Raw genomic sequence first — 17,840 nt, forward strand, 5'->3', positions numbered from 1 at the left:
AACATTAAGTTATAAAGAACAAATCATTTTGTTAAGCATTCAGTTTACCATGGTATCGAATGGGAGATGCTTGGAAATGTAAAGCAAAAATAAAAAATTGAGTTCTCTTTTTGGGTGTATTGAGCTATGGTGATGAAGATTCCAAGCTCTGATTTACCATTGTGGTGTTACTGCCTGAAAGGGGAAAAGGCTGCCTCCCTTGAAGAACTGGGAGCTAGTGACAATGATTTTTTTCATGAGTCTTTTCCACAGGGCTGTTGTTCTTGAGTTTTCTCATGGGGGATATTAGAGGTTGCGGTGTAACCCATGGACATTCGTGAAAGATTATACAACTGTCTACTCAGCAGATTCAAAGCATTCTCTAATGTCCTAGGAATGTTCTAATATTTTGTGGTAGTTGCGGTAGTTAATGCTCTTTTTGGTATTAACTTGTTAGCGGAGTTTACCTTCTGGTGGTAGTTTTTGTAGTAGTTACTTCATGAAGCAGGCCTGTACCTGCAGGATCTGGAAATCCTTTAATTTTGTGGCAAAATGATGGGCTTATGCCTTTAGTTGATAGACAATGATCTGTTGACTTCTGTCGCAATTTTAACATATTTAATGTTAATTTAATTGCATCTAATATAGACATTAGAAAAATATCTGTTCTGGAAGTTGCTTTTGGCTATGTAGTTGAAGGATGTCATTTTCTATGCCATTGTTTTGATTTTTAGATAATTCTATTGCTAAACAGATTATTTCGTATTTTGGTATGTATCTTGTAGGCTTCCGTGGTACATTGCAAGGTTGAAATTGCCTCTTGTGAACAAGTGTTTTCATATCTGGAGCCACAAAGGCCTGGAAAAAGTTCCTTTTGTTTAAAGAAAAAAATAGGGTGGATATGTTTCAACACCTTTCGTAGGTTAGACATGGAATACATTCCTCTTTGGCTTTAGAATCTCTGGCTTTCAACCTGGCTAGATAACACTGTATAAAGTTACTTCAACTTGATGTCATGCCAGGACTTCTCCCAGGCGAAAGTTGTCTTTATCTTTTTTGGCCAAAAAAGATGTTTGGACTTGCTTTAGTTTCTGAAGAAAGGGTGAGGTCTCCTTAAATACAGCTTTTTCAGCCCAAGTTAAGACTGTGGAGCTAAAAATTCCCTGCTGTATCTTGTCTATTTTTTTCCTGAGGCAATAAAAGTCAAGTGACAGGTATTGAGCAGCATGCTTTCAAAAACAATGTCTTAGTTTCATAAATTCATACAGTGGTATTTCATCTGTCATTAACTTAGGTGCAGGGCTCTTGTAATATAATGTTCTGTTAATAAAATGAGACCACTTAATGTGAATTGTGACTAGCTAACCAAAATTCCTCTGTGAAAAAATATAAGAAAAACATAGGCTTCTGTAATGTTGAATTGACGTGGCAGCTGTGGAAATACTCCTTAATTCACCAGAAGTTGAAATTTCCTTTAGTATTTAGCAACAGGCTATTGAAAGAAATGGAGAGGTATTGATCATTTCACTTACATTTCTCACTTTTCTAACATCTTTTTGCTTTTCATCTGAGCTGGCCCCTGATGTTTCTGAAAGTTCTGACAGTACTGAGCGATGTTTCTGTAAGATGGTGACTGCAATTAAGTACAGGGGTATAGACTATGAGCTTGGATCGAATTGTTTGGAGTTCTTTCAGGTGCTTGCCCTGGTTTAATTTCTAACAGTTCTTGTGTTTACACTAGTAGCCCAGTGGACTACTAGAAGTCCACATATCAGAGGATAAAGGAAAACTGGCAAAGAGCCCTTGTCACGCTAGTTGACAGGTAAGTTTTTTGCATCTATTAAACAGCTGGGATCTTTCAAGAGCCTGGGCAAATTATGTTATTACTCACAATTTTCAAAGATTGTATTCTAAAGTGTTTGCCATGCAATTAAGTTAATACTCCTCATGTGGCTTTTAAATGAAAAAATGTTAAGTTGGATACAATACTTTAGCGAGTCCTTGTGGATGATAAGACCTTGCCTTTCGTGTACACTGTCTTCAGTCTGTCAAACAATTGCAGTTTCAGTTGTGGAATGGACACAGGTGTTGTTTGTTTTTTCCAGTTAAAAGAAAAAAAGATGTATCCAAAACTTTTGGGTTCTGGTACCTAAAGAAATATGTTCTCGTTCATGTACAGGGGCAATAAATTACAAACTGAAAGCACAGTTGATTTTGGTTGAACCCCTATTCAGTTAATGCCTGAAAATCAGCACCTCAGTTTACCTGCGCAATGGGGCCAATACTGATTTAAAAGGGCATTTGTGAGCATTAGTAATTAGTGGTCTGAGAAGCTGATTCAAAAAGGGTTCTAGAAGTGCAAGGCAATTCTGAAATGGAATATGCTAAACTGCTAAGACTGTAAGGAAATACTCCAAGTGGTAACGAGAGATTCTTGTACTGACATATGGAGATGTTCTCGAAAGAAAAATTCTCTGAAGCAGTACTAAAATAATTGCTGCTACAAGGTAACAATGGTATCAAAACAGATGCAACATCTCCTCAAAGGTTATGGTCAAACATTATTTTCACAAGAGTATTTCTTTCTAGTATTTTCCCCTCATTACATCTGAGTCAGGCAGTGTAATCCAAGTGCTGTCACTTTGTCTGCAGGCTGCTGGTTCTATTGTGACCATCACTGCAACATTAATGAAAAGGTATAATGTGACTGGCCCAAAGAAATAATACTTTCTGTTGAAAGTGAACAATAAATTGGAGGACTTTTATTAGAGTTTTAGATTGTGGCCTCTTCCCAGTATGCTTATACCAGCTTGTGTGATAGACTGATCTGGAGTAACAAAAAAAAGTTGAAAGAATTTAAATAACTTGCATTACTTTGAGTTGTATTACCTCTGTGATCTAATACTTGTCAGTCTGTGGCTTATTGAGGCTTGTTCTTTCTGGCCGTTAACTTGTTGGCAAATAATGTGTTCTGTTAGTGAATAATTTAATCCTCTAATTTATCTTTTTTTTGGTACTTAATGTCATAATTAATTGGTAGTACAGCACTTCTCCCTGGTGGTGAAGATGTAGAAATGTGAGGATAAATATGGGATGGAAGATGGGGATTTGGTCCATTTTCAGCCTTTGGTTGGCCTTCAAGATCCTTCGTTTCAGAGGTTTCCTGGTTTCTTCACTGGTAGTATGGGACTAATGGTTTTACTCTAACATGGAGATGCTGGGAGGCCTGCTTGGTGCTTATGAAGTGCTTTGAGTCCCTTTGAGAGAGGGACTTCCAGGGTTTTCCCTGGAAAAGGATTTCAGCTCATGCAGGAGGGGTGAAGTAGGACTGGTGGTGCTACTGAAGACATGGCTCACCGACAGCAGAGGTCCTAGAAGTAATGAGGGTTGGTGCGGTAGAAAGAGAGCAGAAGTGTGAGTTGGCCAGGAGCTGCAGGGCGAATGGGGACTACGGGAGGAGCTGTAGGTTTTGACAAAGGATTAATCCTGATAGAAGGGTGACTTTGAAGTCCTGGGGAAAGACTAAGCCTGTGGATGCCCAAATAAAGTACTAAGAAGATTGTTGCTCATTAGGAAGGGAATATTCTCCAGGTGGATGGGGGAAAAGAGGGCAAAGGATACCCTTTCTGATGGATTTTGTGCCGTTTTTCATGGACTGGATGCTGAAAGGGAGAATCTAAGACATATATCTCATTAAAGTAGATCTGATGCTCTGCAAGGCCTCTTGTAGGATCACTTGATTAAGAAAATTTTGCAGTTTAAACAAACTCAGACAAGACAAAAATGGAATAAAAGGAACTCTGAGGGAATCTGTGAAGATACTGATTTCCTCTTCCAGTGATGGATGTCTGTTTTTCACTAAACAACAATGCTTTGGAGTACACTGGCAGAGTTGGTTATAATTGATGCTCAGACAAAAAAGCGACAAGAATTGGCTGCTCTGCTTTTTATGTTTGGAACTACATCTCTGCAGCTTTGATAGAAGTCTGGACATTGTGGTTCAAACCTCCTTCCCAAACTGCAACTCACTGTTACAAATTTTACCTGAAGATGTAGAGAAGCACCAAAGCAACTTTCACAACCCTTGCGAAATACAGCATCTGCTCAGTAGGACACGCTCGGCACCTGTAGGATACCTGTATTCCGCTGAACTTCACTACACATCACTTCAGATGCAAATCTTGGATAGCTCAGAATCCAGCTGTAACAAAAATTACTAGCTGAGGCATACTTCCTACTTATAGCTATGAATGAATTGATGGTAGAAGACAAGACTGAGTCAAAACCTCTTTTGTATGATGTGCTCGGAAAAAGGATGTCTTTTGTGACTGTCATAAATAGCAGATACGCATGAAGAAAAACCTCTTGGCCACAGGAGGATCATCAAGCTGATTTTTTTCACAGGCCAATGGCATCTCTCCTTGCCCAGCCCTGCTATGCGTTTCCTGGAGTCTTGTTCAGACTTCCAGATGCTTTTTGCATTCATTGCAAGATGAGTTTCAGCAACAGGTGGAATTGTTTGGTTCCTGAGGTTTTCAAACAGCTGCTGAGAATTGTTCTGGTCAAATGTCATCATCCTGGAAAGGACTGTAAGCCCAGTTTCTGTAGCGATCTTCATAAACCCCTTGATCTTGTTATGGGTAAATAATTGGCAAAGCAGCTTTTATTTAAAGAATAACCTGCAGTCATGACTGTCTCAGCACCTCAGAGATTAGTGGAGTCCCTTGAAAATACTGAAGCTTTAGAATCTTAAAGCTGTATTTTAAAACTAGCTTTGTCAGAGGAAACAGGTTTTTCTTCATATTGACTTAAAAAAAAAAAAGTCTCTGCATGTTTCAGGGCTACAACAGTTTTCAAACTTAAGATTCAAATCCTGTGGGTTGGAATAAAAAGCTTTTCGATGACAAAATACTGTTGAAAGTTCCCGAGAGAGCAGAGGCTTACCTGCTTGCAAGCAGGTATCGTTTGACTTAATGTCCAACCGTAAGGGATAATAGAATTAAAACAACTGTGTCATCATGCTTAAAACTTTCCTTTAATCTACCGTCAGAAAGATGTGACAGAGAATTCCCTGGGGATCTACATAGTGATAGTGGGGTTCTGTTTTTTAACATTTTTATAGATCCTATATAAAAATAAAATACTATGGTCCTGCTTGTGTAGTTCTAGCATTTCAACTCTTTTCTGAGTTGTATTGATATTAAGGCTGATGATAATTCAGTTGATGATAATTCACTCACTTGATCTCATTTTGTAAACAGAGCAAAGCAGCACAATCAGAGCTTGCAGTTTCCAGACAAAAATATATATTGTATATATTTCTAGAAAACTGTTATTTAGAGAAAAGTGTTTGGAGGGCATTAAAAGCTATTGTTAGTGCAAATTGGGAGGGATGTCTAGAACAGGCAAGGGTATTCTTGCCCTCTTCTCCTTTATGCAAGTGCTAATTGGAATAATTTCAGCGTGTGGTCGTAGTGCATTAGTTTTGGAGTAAAAGTAGTGCTGACCAAGGAAGCGTCTGTGTCTGAAAGCTATGTGGAGGTCAGGAAGGCCTCAGTCACTGAACCGAAGGTGGGTTTGGCTTAGATGACTGCTGCCCTCTGTGCCATCGAAGTTTTGTGCTGGCACTGGGGATGGATACCCAGAACAGAAGCGTGGAGCCTTTCAGCCATGGGCTTGGTGTTCCACATGCCCAACACTTTGTGGGACGGGCCTCATTGGCCCAGAATAATCCTCTGCTCCAAAATCTGGTGAGGGCATTTTGGGACTGGCCCTCCTGGAGCCGCCTGCTGTGTCTTTGCAGGCTGTCGGATGTTCCCTACGCACTGCTGGAGATGGAACCAGCCTCGGGAGCCACCTCAGCCCCACCCGGCCACCTCAGCACCTCCATGGCCTCCCTGCCTATTGTTCAAAGGCTCGGGGGCTGCGCTGTGCTCTGAGGGAACCGAGCTGCTGGAGGCCAGGTTCCCTCCCCGGGTGGGGATGGGTGCGAGGGGCCAGGCCCTGGGGAGGGCCGGGGGGCGCCGGGGTGGGCGCCTGAGGTGGTTTGGGGGGGGGGGGGGAAGAGGGGGGAGCTGCTCCTCACAGCCCTCAGCCTCCGCCAGGGGAAGGCCGGAGAGACTTTTGTCTTGCCTCATGCGCGGCTGAGCCAATCGCAGCTCGCCTCCCCTGAGCGACACGCCCTCCCGCCAATCATCAACAAAGGGCACCGCCACCCAGGCGCAGCCAGTCGCCGTAGAGCAGACGTATTTCTTCACCAATGGGGTTTTAAGGCTGAGCCGAGGCTCCTCGGAATAGACGGCGAGGCGGGCCAAAGGGCAGAATGGCAAGGCATTATCCAATGGGAGCCCAGGGTTGGGTTTGAATCATCCAATGAGAAAGCAGCTAGGGGGCGGGCCTTAGGGATAGTATAAAATGCGCGGCCGGTGCGGGCGGCGGCTGCAGTTGTCACCGGCAGCAGCACCGGCAGGGTCCGAGGGGGGGAAGGGGTGCGCTCCGTTCCCGGGACCGTCACCTCCCGCCGGCCTCCTGACGGAGCCCTCTCCCCTGCCTCCACCTCCTCCCGCCCGCCGCCATGACCACCACCACCACCTTCTCGGGCATGGACCCCAGCGGCAGGAACAGCTCCAGGTCCGCCGGGGGAGCGGGGCTCGGCGGCGGCGACAGTGGCCCTGGGGACCGTTAGGGCAGCGGGGGCTGGGGCTCCCCCGTCCTCTCAGGGCCTCGGGGGGGTGGGGAGCGGCTGTGTGTGTGTAGGGGGGGGGCGGAGGGCACCCACCGGGGGGGCTCGGGGGGGGGTACGGGGGGTACCGGCAAGTACGGGGGTGGGCTCCGGGGGGTTCTGAGGGGGGTACCGGGGGGGTTAGGCCGCGTCCTGCCGCAGCTGCCCGGGGTGTGTGTGGGTGTGCGGGGCCGGGGGCGGTGGGAGCTCCCCACACCCACCCCGGGCCTCCCGCCTGCCTCAGCCGCCTCCTAACAAAGAAGGGAGGCGACTCCCTCCGCGCTGCGCAGCCACAGCCGGGGGAGGGGGCGAGGGGGGGGGCACCGCGCCCCGATTCCCCCCCCGTCTCCCCTTTTCCTCCATGGCTGCTGCTGCTGCTTCCCCCCTCCTCGTGCCGCTGCTCCCCGGCCCCTCGGCGGGGCAGCCCCGGGGGTTTCCTCGGGCTGGGCGCGGCCGGGGGCAGGCGCCATTGTCTGCTCTGGGGCCCCCCCACCTCGGGCACCCCCCGCCGAGGGGGCAGCGGGCACCGACCTCCGGCCGGCCCAAGCGGCTGATCGCCCACGCCCCGCTGCGGGTTTGGGTGAGCCACCCCCGGACGGCTGCTCGATCTGGGTGGCTCTCGGGGCTCGGGGGGGGGACCCAAAGCCCTGCCCCGGCTCCCACCCCGCAGCCGGGCTCGGGGGAGCAGCGGGCGGCCGAGGGGAGCTGGGTGGGGAGCGGGGAGGCAGCATCGCCGTGGAGGAAGCCGTGGCCCTGCTTGGAACAAAGAAAACTTGACAAGTACGGCTCGAAGGGATGCGCGGCACTTGGGCAGGCGTGCACGGTGCTGGTGGATGCTGCAGCAGTGAGAGCAGGCTTGCGTTTAGCACCGAGCCTTGGCGTCTGTCTTTTCTGTAAGGTTTGGCCTGACAAAGCAGATGCTTCCTGTTCGCTTGTAGCTTTTTTTTTCTTTGGGGTGGAGGAAAAAGAAAAAAAAAAAAAAGAAAAACCTCTTGACAAGTGCATCCTGGATGCGGATGAATTTTCAGTGCACATCACCGGGTATCAGGTGCAATTTTAAGAACACTTCATTGCCTGAAGTGTGAGTTGTAGCTTTGATGAAGCACGTTAAAGCATTTCGGGGTCGAGAGAAGCTTCTAATAAAATCTGTCAACCTTTTGTCTTGGATTGGCAAAAGTGATTACTTCTCTTAAACAGTTTGAGTGATTGCTTTTTTTGCTTCAGTTGCCTTTTCTGTTACTTTCATTAAGACCTTCTGTGGAAACTGTCATGCTGCTAAGAGAATACTGGTTTCACTGCTGTGGTAAAATAAGGTGACGTAAGATGAGGGGATGAGCCCTCTTTTTTGAACAATCTGTTCTTCAAATTAGTAAGTGTAACAGATGTAGCCAAGAAAATAAATACACAGGGACATTTCCTCCGGGGAAAAAAGGTAATGGAGTGATTCAAGACCATTATACTATATCCCTTAATTCAGAAAGGAGAAGCAGCAAATCACAAAAGTGTTCTTGGATTCATAAAGCATGTTACGCAATAGTGGGATCCTCCCATTAGCTCCTGAGCATTATTAATTATATATTTGGAAAGGAGTTTTGTAACAAAAAGCAGTTAGCTAGTTTAGTAACACTAAATACTCACCTCCAACACCTTTGTGATTTTTTTCTTGCCATTGTCTTGAGTATTGTAGGCTGGAGAAGTGTTTTTGTGTTGCATCTCAATTTAACTCTTAGAAAAGAAGAAGGAGTATGCACCTTCCCTAGATCTTTCTGGTCTTCCTTTGAGGGCACTGGGTATCGTGAAAGCACATTTCTGTTGGTATGCTCAAATCTCTTTAAGCTCAGTGCAGTAGCACGCTGCAGACCTAAGGGTTTTTCTGATGAAACAAATCTAGACAGAGGCTGGAGCCCAGTCATCAGTGATGCAACCAGCACTTTGACTCATGTGCCAAACTTTAGTCTTTGCTGTGCTGCCAATTTGAAGATTAATTGCCTTCATAGGGTTCTCTAAAAAAAGCTGGATTCTGGCATGCCTATATAATTATATATATATATTTAGTTTGGTCAGACACTGAAGACTGGTGGCAGCTCTTGTTGACACCAAGTGAAGCAAGGACACAAGTAGAGTACAGGAGTATTTTGGTTTTGATAAATGTCACCAAAGAAGAGCAGTGGAGATGTAGTACTTTGTCTGAATGCTAGCAAGCAATTTAGCTTTATAGGCTGAGTTATGCACCGAAGACATAACAGTGAGTGTCATTTATTAAGAGCCAATGCATAATACAGTCATCTCACATAGTTTCCATTTGGGCAGAACGTACCCCATGCAACTAACTGCCCATTACAAGAGCCAACAATGATCTTTCAGCTTATTAGTCTTGTTTTACGTGTTAGAGTGCTGCTCAGTAATGCGGATTATAAAGACCCAAGGTTGTAAAGTTGAATTTCTCTTCAGAGTGCTGCGTCCTCCTGGTGGCGGGTCCAACTTTTCCCTGGGTTTTGACGAACCAAAAGAACAACCTGTGCGAAGGAACAAAATGGCATCCAGCATCTTTGGAACTCCTGAAGAAAATCCACCTTCTTGGGCTAAATCATCGGGTAAGAATGTAGTGCTTTGTTCGCAGGTCTGCTGACATGCATTAATCCATTCTTGGTGCTGGCCTGGTGCTGCTGCATGTGGAAACCTGAGTTCGCTTCCTATTTGGTAGTTTGGGGCTAGAAATGATGTCTACTTGCATAGGAATTTTTCTTTTTTGAATTACTTTCAAACTCTTCTTCAAAATTACCTTTTACTGTATGTCTTGGACATAGGTGTTGCAAGCAGATAGCTAAGAGGAATGTATTTTGGATGTGATATCTCCAAATTAATCATGTTACAATAGGGCAAACTTGTTTCTTAGTATGTGGAAGAGTGCTGATCTTGATTAATCAGAGGAAGTTTAGCTTTGTGTTGTACTTGCAGCTGGGGTTAAGCTTCCATTTCTGCAGAGCATTTCCAGTAGGGTTGGCCTTGGGACACTGCGCGAGATGTAGCTGTACAATTGTAATTTGTGAGTCGTTATGTAAAGAACCAGGACAAACCTTGGGATGGTAAAGCTGTCATTCAGAAAAGAAGAGCACCACATCAGTTTTCATCTGCTTTCCCAGTAAGTTAATCTTGCAACCGATTGGAATCAATCTCTGCTTCTAGGGACTAAGCCAGGTGAAATCAGAGAAGACAGTGAATCATCTGGACCACAAAGAAGAAACTCAACTGATGCTAACTATGGAGACTTTGTAGATCCAAAGGTCAGTACGTTAACTACGAAGAGCCTGATAAGGGGACACTTTGCTCTCTGTATGTGATTGCTTTATCACTGATAGTTACTCAGTTGAAAGTGTTGCAGGATTCAAAGTCTTATTCTCAAACCTGTTCTTGTCCTGAAGGTTCTCTTTTCCATATGATAGTCTTACAGCATGCTGGTGGAGGCTTGGATTTTTCTCAAAGGAGTGCTTTCTAGAGCCCTTAACTCTTCTTATTGGTGGACAGTAATGAAGTGGTGTGAGATCTCACTTCAGCATTAATTGTTTTAATTATTTTTTAACAGATTGTACAAACAATAGTTACCTACGTTGAACTGTGTGGATTTATTGACTTACGAGGGCCTTGGTTTCATATCCCAACACCATGTCCCTCAATGGCATGAGTGCTTGTTTTATTTCTGTTACTCTCTTTAGTAATACCATCAGAAGTGTTATTTTCTATGTAAACTACTTGATAGCAATATGGAGCATAATTTATAGTGTTAACATGGCTTTTGATTGATGTATGATTATAGTTAATGGAAAAAACAGGACATAGAGTAATAATTCCTCTGAACATAAGAAAAAAAAAAGGGAAACCTAGAGCAGACTGCACTTGCAAAAACAAATTCCATAAGTGAAAAAAAAGAAACCTCTTGAGCTTTAGGTTTTCAGAACAGAACTTTGTAGGTAAATCACCATTTAAATCTTGTATAGATACCTTTTGGGTATAACCTTATGGGTTATAAATAGCAAGTTTTATTTTGATAACTGGCATCAGTTTAACCCATTTTGTTATTAATAGCCTCACTGAGCCATAGAATTGTTTCTTGTTGCATAAAATATCTTGTTCCAATTTAGCAAATACAAGATTAAATTTATAGCTGCTACCACAGAAAACAACAGTAAACTATTTAGTCTAATTCTATTTTCTACTTAATTGTATTAAATACTCTGTCTTGTGGTTCTCAGCTTTGCAAACATGATTTTTGTAATGCAGAATACTTTAATTTTGTGCAGTGATTAAAGCTACAAGCAGCAGAAGCTGGAGCTAATGTACTATAGCCCAGTCTGAGATTTGAGGGGATATATTTGCATGCATTTGTGTGTACTAATACCCTAACGACTGCAGGTTCACTGTGTAATTAACAACGTTAAGTCTATGGAAGTTGATAAAACCTCATGCCATTGAGAAGCCTTTGCTGCTGCTGGCGGACTTTCTGTATCTTTGTGTCGTTACAGTCTGAACCGAATGAGTATGAAAAGAATGTTCAGCTGTTTGTGTAATGAAGAAAACTTTATCTATAACATTGTCTAAAACTTTTTGATATTTCACAAATGAAGTTAAATATCCTGGATGGAACAAATGTTTTTGACCTTGCTAGAGATAAATGTTTGGTGTTGGAAAGAGTTGCTTAGGAGAAAGGAGAGGACACCGAAATGTTTCTGATTGCTTAGAGTATGATTTTCTTGTCATTACTGCTTGGCAATTGCAACGTTCTGGTTACCGTCAGTTCTGCCTGATGAATGATGCTGTATATAATAGTGCTGTAAGACACCTGCATCCTTCACAGTGTGGGAGTACCAAGTATACCATATATTAGAGGTCATCAAGATTACTTTGGTACTGTCTGTCTGTTTTGGAATTTTTAAAAGTATGTCAGGTAAATAAGCAGTTGATAAAATTCAATTAGTCACTGTGTGAGAACTGGTGCTTACAAAACCATCATATTAATCTGCATAAATACTTATCTAGAACCAGCCATGCTACTCTGATATCTGCCTCCTAAGAGCCTGTTCTTGCTCTAAAAGTTCTTCGTTGGGTCTGTCAGAGTGTTGTTGGGCAGAGCAGCGTGCCTGACCAGCTGTGTCTGGCCACAGCACGGAGTATTGAGTACCCTTTTGATGGAGGTAGGGGGAAAATACTTTTTTGAGTATGAGATCTAACGTGTTCCTCTCTCTCTTCTAGGGAGGAGATGGTGGTGGTGAAACTTCTGGTGAGTGACTCCTTCAGGCTCTTCTAGTAAAAACAGTTTGTACTTATTCTCCGTTGAAATAGAAGAGGTCATGGGATATGCAAATGGTTTCCCTCAAGACAGACAGCTTGGGGTTCTCCCTTGATTCCATCAAATCAATAAAATGACCTCACTACTTCAGTGGAAGTTGGTAAGAGTGGATATGGAATGCAATGGCACAATGCTTCTGTTCGGTCATCAGGTTAAAAACAAGAACAGTCCTGTTCATTTATTTTGCCAGCAGCAGCTGGTGTCAAGATTTGTTTAAGTACTAGGAGGCAAGGTGGATACCATCTTGCAAAGGCTTAAGTCATTGAAAAACTATAATACTGTTTTTAGTAACTTATAATTAAATAGTACAGTCAACTTCATAGATTTTAGCTCATCAGTTTACCTCTTTCCATAGTGTCTTTCCACACAGCAAACACTTGATGCACAGAAATAAGCAGGAACAGCTACTGCATCTGAAAGCATCTGCATTAACTAGCTTTTAAGTTCCTGTTGCTTTTTTAAATGCAGATTTTTGCCAAGGAAGTGCATGTGCATACTGAACCCTTCATGTAAACAGAGGAACTTCCCCTAGCAGCATGCATTTTTACTTGAAGTGCTTTTTGTTTGTTTGTTTGTTTTTGTTTTTTTTTTTTTTAGCTCTGAGGGTGGAAATCTCTCCTTTGCAAGATTTACCTTAGGAATAGCTTACTTCCTGATGTGAGGAATGTGTGTGTTGACCAAGTACTTTACTGTGTGTTACTTCTAACACCTAAGAGTTGTGGAAGATCACTACAGCTATTAGCAGTTGCATATCCTGAGCAGACTTCTGCTGGGAGGGTGAGAGGTTTTCCAGAGTGCCTATTAACTACCTCTAAGTGGTATCTCTGGCCTAAATAAGTCTTGTTCCTCCGGCAGTCTGTGATACAACGTCACTGCTTCTAATAAAACTATGCAGGCTGCTTTAGTCTTTCTTTCCCTTGTCTGTCTGATCTTAATTAGCATCCTAGTGGGCAGTTAGAGTTTGTGCCTCAGGTAGGAGAATGTGGTTTGATAACAGAAGTACGCTGGTCTGAGGGCTCTGCTCCTTCTCCTGGTACTTGTTTAAAGCAGCTCACTCTGGGGTTAGAAGACAGCCTGTAAGGAGTGGTGAGGCAAGAGGAGGTGGCATTGGAGGCAGCAGAAATACGGCTGCCTGGGTTAGCAACACCTGACTGAAACTTTAAGTACAAAATGATATTCCTGACTCTTACAAGTTCCCACTTTCACAGGTCTAATACTTGTTGGCCTTTGGTTTGTTTCCAGAAGGTGACAATAAAGGAAGCCCTTATCAAGTACTGAGTGTATCTATGCTGGGAAGTGGCTTTCCAAATCAGTGAATAAGCAATCTGTTATTGGACAGTAACACCAAGTTAGTGTTCCTAACTGGAGTTGTCTGCTGTTAACTAAAAATTAAACTTTTGAAGACAGACATGGCAAAATAAAATGGTTGACACGTTTGGCTGTTCAGCTTCCACTGGTGGTACTTAGGAAGGAGTAGGAAGTTAATGGTTCCTGGAAGTGGTGTAGGTGGCAGATACCTGAGGATCTTGATGCATTGCTAAATTAATCTTTCCCTTTGATAGATTTGGGTATCTTAGCTTAATGGAGCACAGAGTCCTGTTGAGCTGGCTGTTTCACTCCACCACTTGATATTCCCGCTGTGTGAGATGGCAGACACTGGGTGGTGAACGTCCCACTTGTTGCACGTGTAATTTTGCACTTGACATTGCATAGCTGTCTCCTGGGTTTGAAAGGGGATGAATATGCCTCCAAATAAAAGCTGTCAGCTTATAAATTCACAGCATGACTAGATTTTTAATAGGCTCCCATCATTAAAAGTTTCCTCTTCTGCATTTGGAAATGATTTTCTATATGTAACTGATAATAAAACCCCAAGTAGGTGTCAAGTGGGATATGCATTTTTATTAATCATGTCTGACTAGGGGATGAAGAGTTGTTCCTTTTGCAGAAGTGTTCATACTTCCTGTTTGGGATCTATAGTTCCTTTTTGTGCATCAAGGGTTCCAATAGTTTGCAGTGTACTCACTAGCAAACTGACTCAGAGGTTATATCCTTTCTGATAAGGGAAGAACTTCAGTATTTGATCTGATCCTGTTGCCTTTTACCACTTCAGTTTCTAGGTTAGCAAACTGTGCTATACCTTGATTATGTGGGAAGAACTATTGTGTGTATCAGCTGGCTAAATGAGTCTCTAACATGCTATAGCAACTTCCCCAAATTCTCCTGCGCTAGTAATTCATGTTTCTTTTGTGATTCAGTTAGTGCTGTGTAGCTGATGAATGTGACTAGCTAAGGAGAACTAGACAGTGCTTAATTGACTGTCACCAGTGACTGCCTTTACACGATACACTGGAAGGTGAAGTCTGGCATTCGGTAGACAGATTATCATGGCGAGTACTTCATAGTACTTGGGCTGTCTGCTTGAAGTACAGACAATGAAGCATTCAGTGCTGTACGAACAGCGGGCATGGCCACAGTTGTTCTCAGCTTGCTGAGTAAGCAGGCAGTGGTATGCATGAGCTGCAGAAGCTTCAAGCTTAAAACTTAGTATTCAAACTATTTTGTTCAGATGTGCCTGTGGGTTAATGAATGCAGCAGAGAATCTATACTGTAAATTATCTGACTGCATGGAGGTTATACTAAGCTGCTAGGGTTCTTTGTTATAGGGTTCTTTGAGTGCGTTTCCCCACATGAGTGTGTTTTCCGCATTTCTGATAAAATCCTGCATCAAAAGTTATTAAAAAAAAAAAAAAAACACAAAACAATTCAAAACCAACAGTACGTTGCCACAGCATTGGATTTAAAGCATCTCCTGTGGATTAGAAAATAGCCGAATAATAGGAGGCAAACAGTAGGGTTTAGTGATTGCTTTTCAGGTTGGAAAAATGAGCCATGGGAAGTGGTGCTGGGACTGGACTAGTTTTATTCAGTGTCTTCATCCATGACCTGGAAAAGGTAATGAACAGTGAAGTCTCCAATTTTGTTGGTGATAGCTAAGCTCTTTCTATGTGCTGATGGTGAGAAAAATCTTACGGTCAGAAGAACTCAACAAAGTGGGCAGATTAAAAGGTCTTTGCATGAATAAGTAGGAAAAAATAGTAACTTAAACCACCTAGGAAAAAATCATGTAAACCATGCCAGTCCCATGTTTGGCTCTGTGTAGCAGTTAACTCTCAAGATCTGCCTTGTGTTTAACTACTGAAAATTCTTTGAAATGTTTGGAGGAAGGCAACAAATTGTTGAATGTCATCTGGAAGAGGACTGGAAAGAAGATGTTTTGCTTTTCTAAACAACGATATGCCTGCATCTTGTGTTGTGTGTGCAGTCCCTGAAGTGTGAAGATGAGATGGTTGTAGTGGGGGTAAAGAAGGGGCAGAGGAAGGTAGCAGAAAAGATCAAGGAGGTAGAGCAACTGCCTTGCGAGGAGACTAAAATGGTGGTGCATCTTCAGTCAGAAAAGAAGGCTAGGAGAGAGGGAATATAATCAAGATGAGCAAAATCATGAAGGTACTGGTTAAGGTGAATGTGCAGATGTTCCCAAATCCTCCAAAAAGAGAGCTAGTGTTCGTTAGATGAAACTAAGATCTGTTAAAAGCAGATGAAATATGTATTCACAGAGCTGGCCATGCACCCACACCCATGCTTACCACCCCCCCAAGCATCAGAAGACATCTTGGTGCTGGTTTAGGCTTTTGGCTCATAACTGATTGTATTAATTTATAAAAATAGGAGGTGCTAATGATCTTGCTGTCCTTACCTACTTTATTGACAACTAATTAATATATTAGTTATTTGCTAGAGTATCTAAAGTGCTTCCTGTGAAGAATTCCTTCTGTGTCCTGTCTTCACTTGTGGTTCTTCAGAAGTATTTAAAGCAGATGACGCTGTCATGTGCTTTCCAGGGAATGTAAGACTTGAGCCTACCCATGCATGGATATTCCCCAGTCTGTTCTGTGTGAAGCCTCAGAAGTGTGTGTCAGACACTCTTCCCTCTAAACGCGAGTTATGAAATAAGGAATGTAGTTTGAATCTGAGCTCTTGCTTCCAAGCACTGATGCTCCTGTTTCCAGCAACTGCTCAGATTTGAGTTGAAATTGTTAGAGTGGTTGTACACTGACTGTGTACATGACTTAATTGTAGCTGCTTGTCATAAAAAAAAATCTGTGATCCCCTAATAGTACCTGAGTGACTGCGACTCTTGAATGCCTGAAACTGAACTGTGAGGCATCAGAGTTCTTCTGAAAAATACTTCAGGCAGCTGAAAGTCTGTCATGCCAGCAGATTACAGCAGCACTCTGAGTGTGTCCGTAAGCCTGGAGAAAACTTAGTGGAGCTGATCTTCTGTCTAAGCCAGAGAAACCTCTGGCTTTCATTATCTACATCAAATACCTTAAAAGCTTCTTTTCTTTTAGAAAACACTGAGGCTGATGTAGAAGCTGCCCCAGGTCAGAATGAAGAAAAATCCCTGCCTGCTGCACCTGTTCCTAGCCCAGTAGCACCAGCACCTGCACCGTCCAGGAGAAATCCACCTGGTGGCAAGTCCAGCCTAGTCCTTGGTTAAACCTTTCCTTTCCTGACTGTTTTGAACTCGTGTCTGTTTCTTTTCCCCCATGCTTGTGAACTGCACAACTTGAGCCTGACTGTACATCTCGAATTTCTTTCATTAAAAAGAAGCACTTTATGTACTCCATCCTTTTTTGAGATCAAGTTTTGTTTTGTTTTGTTTTTTTTTCCACTTCTGTCCTGTGTTTCCCCCAGATCTACTGGAAGTGACATGAGTGTTTTCTAGTGATAGACTTGAGGGAAAGCTTTATGAAGTATAGTAATGTAATTCAAAGGAGAGTAGATTGGTTCTAAATGTGCTTAGCGGGTTTTTGTACTGAGATTTTTAGAACCCCTTAGCTTTACAAAGGGTCTAGAGTCCTGGTTAAAGAGGCCAGCAAACAATCAGTAAGAGCGGTCCCTTCCTCCACGTGTGAGTTTCAGGGATCTAAAAGAGTTCATTGTCTGCATGTGGTAAATGCCTTGAGCCCTGCTGTGCCATTTAAAGTGGTTAGTGTACACCATGCTGCCTTTAACAAAATAAAACAATCTTGGTACTAGACTACTACGAAGCAGGGTATGTGCCAAATAGAGGGCTAATGACCAGAGCCACCTGGCCTGATGCTAGGAGGGGATTTATTCAGACTTTAATCAGTGAAGGTGGAGTGGATCGTATAAAATAAATAAAAATTACAGGGCATTTTTTTTTACAACTGACTCAATGCTGTGCATGATCATGCTGGTGCTTGACCATGAGGTGAAAATCTCATCCTTTAAAGTGTGTGTTGTAATTTCACGAAGCTGGACTGTTGCTTAAAGTAAATAATATAGAAATTTTGAAGCAGTGTTTCCTGTGTGGGTTTTATTTCATGGGTTTGGCTCCACGTTGCTCTCAGCAGACCTGCCTTATTCCAACGTAGGTGGGATGGAGCAGAAGAGGTGAGTTCATACACCTGACCTGGGGGTACCATCACATGCCATCTCCCTTTGAAGAAAGTGTCTGACTTCTCTTTGGTTTTATCTTCTAGAACAGAGAAGCATGCAATATGGCTTGATACATGTAATCTGTTTTACCAGAAATATTTCCTTCTCAAGAGAATAGAGGAAACGAAAGTTTCTTGTCACAAAAATAAATCAGACCCTGACCAAAAAGGGGGTGCAAGGGAGACCAAATGATCAAGTACTCTACTGTCCTGGAGGGTATCTGTTGCGTGATAAGCCACAGCATGGGGATTTGTACAGAACTATGTGTGC

The 17,840-nt window shown here is 43.1% G+C and overlaps 1 protein-coding gene across 3 annotated transcripts; it reads left to right on the top strand.

The window, feature by feature from the left end:
• The first annotated feature begins 6,398 nt into the window (after positions 1-6,398).
• Positions 6,399-16,734, top strand: JPT1 (Jupiter microtubule associated homolog 1). Of its 3 annotated transcripts, none has more exons than XM_040530802.1 (5): positions 6,399-6,609; positions 9,152-9,294; positions 9,887-9,984; positions 11,948-11,975; positions 16,457-16,734. In XM_040530802.1, exons 1-5 carry the CDS (start codon positions 6,554-6,556, stop codon positions 16,603-16,605), a joined length of 474 nt encoding a protein of 157 aa, XP_040386736.1. In that variant the 5' UTR covers positions 6,399-6,553; the 3' UTR covers positions 16,606-16,734. The 3 variants fall into 3 exon arrangements, with proteins under 3 accessions (XP_040386736.1, XP_040386735.1, XP_040386737.1); XM_040530801.1 differs by lacking the exon at positions 6,399-6,609 and adding an exon at positions 7,572-7,593; XM_040530803.1 differs by lacking the exon at positions 6,399-6,609 and adding an exon at positions 7,992-8,013.
• Positions 16,735-17,840: the final 1,106 nt, after the last annotated feature.

This window comes from Cygnus olor, chromosome 18 (genome assembly GCF_009769625.2).
Source record: "Cygnus olor isolate bCygOlo1 chromosome 18, bCygOlo1.pri.v2, whole genome shotgun sequence".
NCBI lineage: Eukaryota > Metazoa > Chordata > Aves > Anseriformes > Anatidae > Cygnus > Cygnus olor.

Coding starts and splice junctions, on each gene's coding strand:
- JPT1 (XM_040530802.1), top strand. CDS start 6,554: ATGACCACCACCACCACCTTCTCGGGCATGGACCCCAGCGGCAGGAAC. Junction 6,610..9,151: donor AGCGGCAGGAACAGCTCCAG/GTCCGCCGGGGG, acceptor ATTTCTCTTCAG/AGTGCTGCGTCCTCCTGGTG. Junction 9,295..9,886: donor TTCTTGGGCTAAATCATCGG/GTAAGAATGTAG, acceptor CTCTGCTTCTAG/GGACTAAGCCAGGTGAAATC.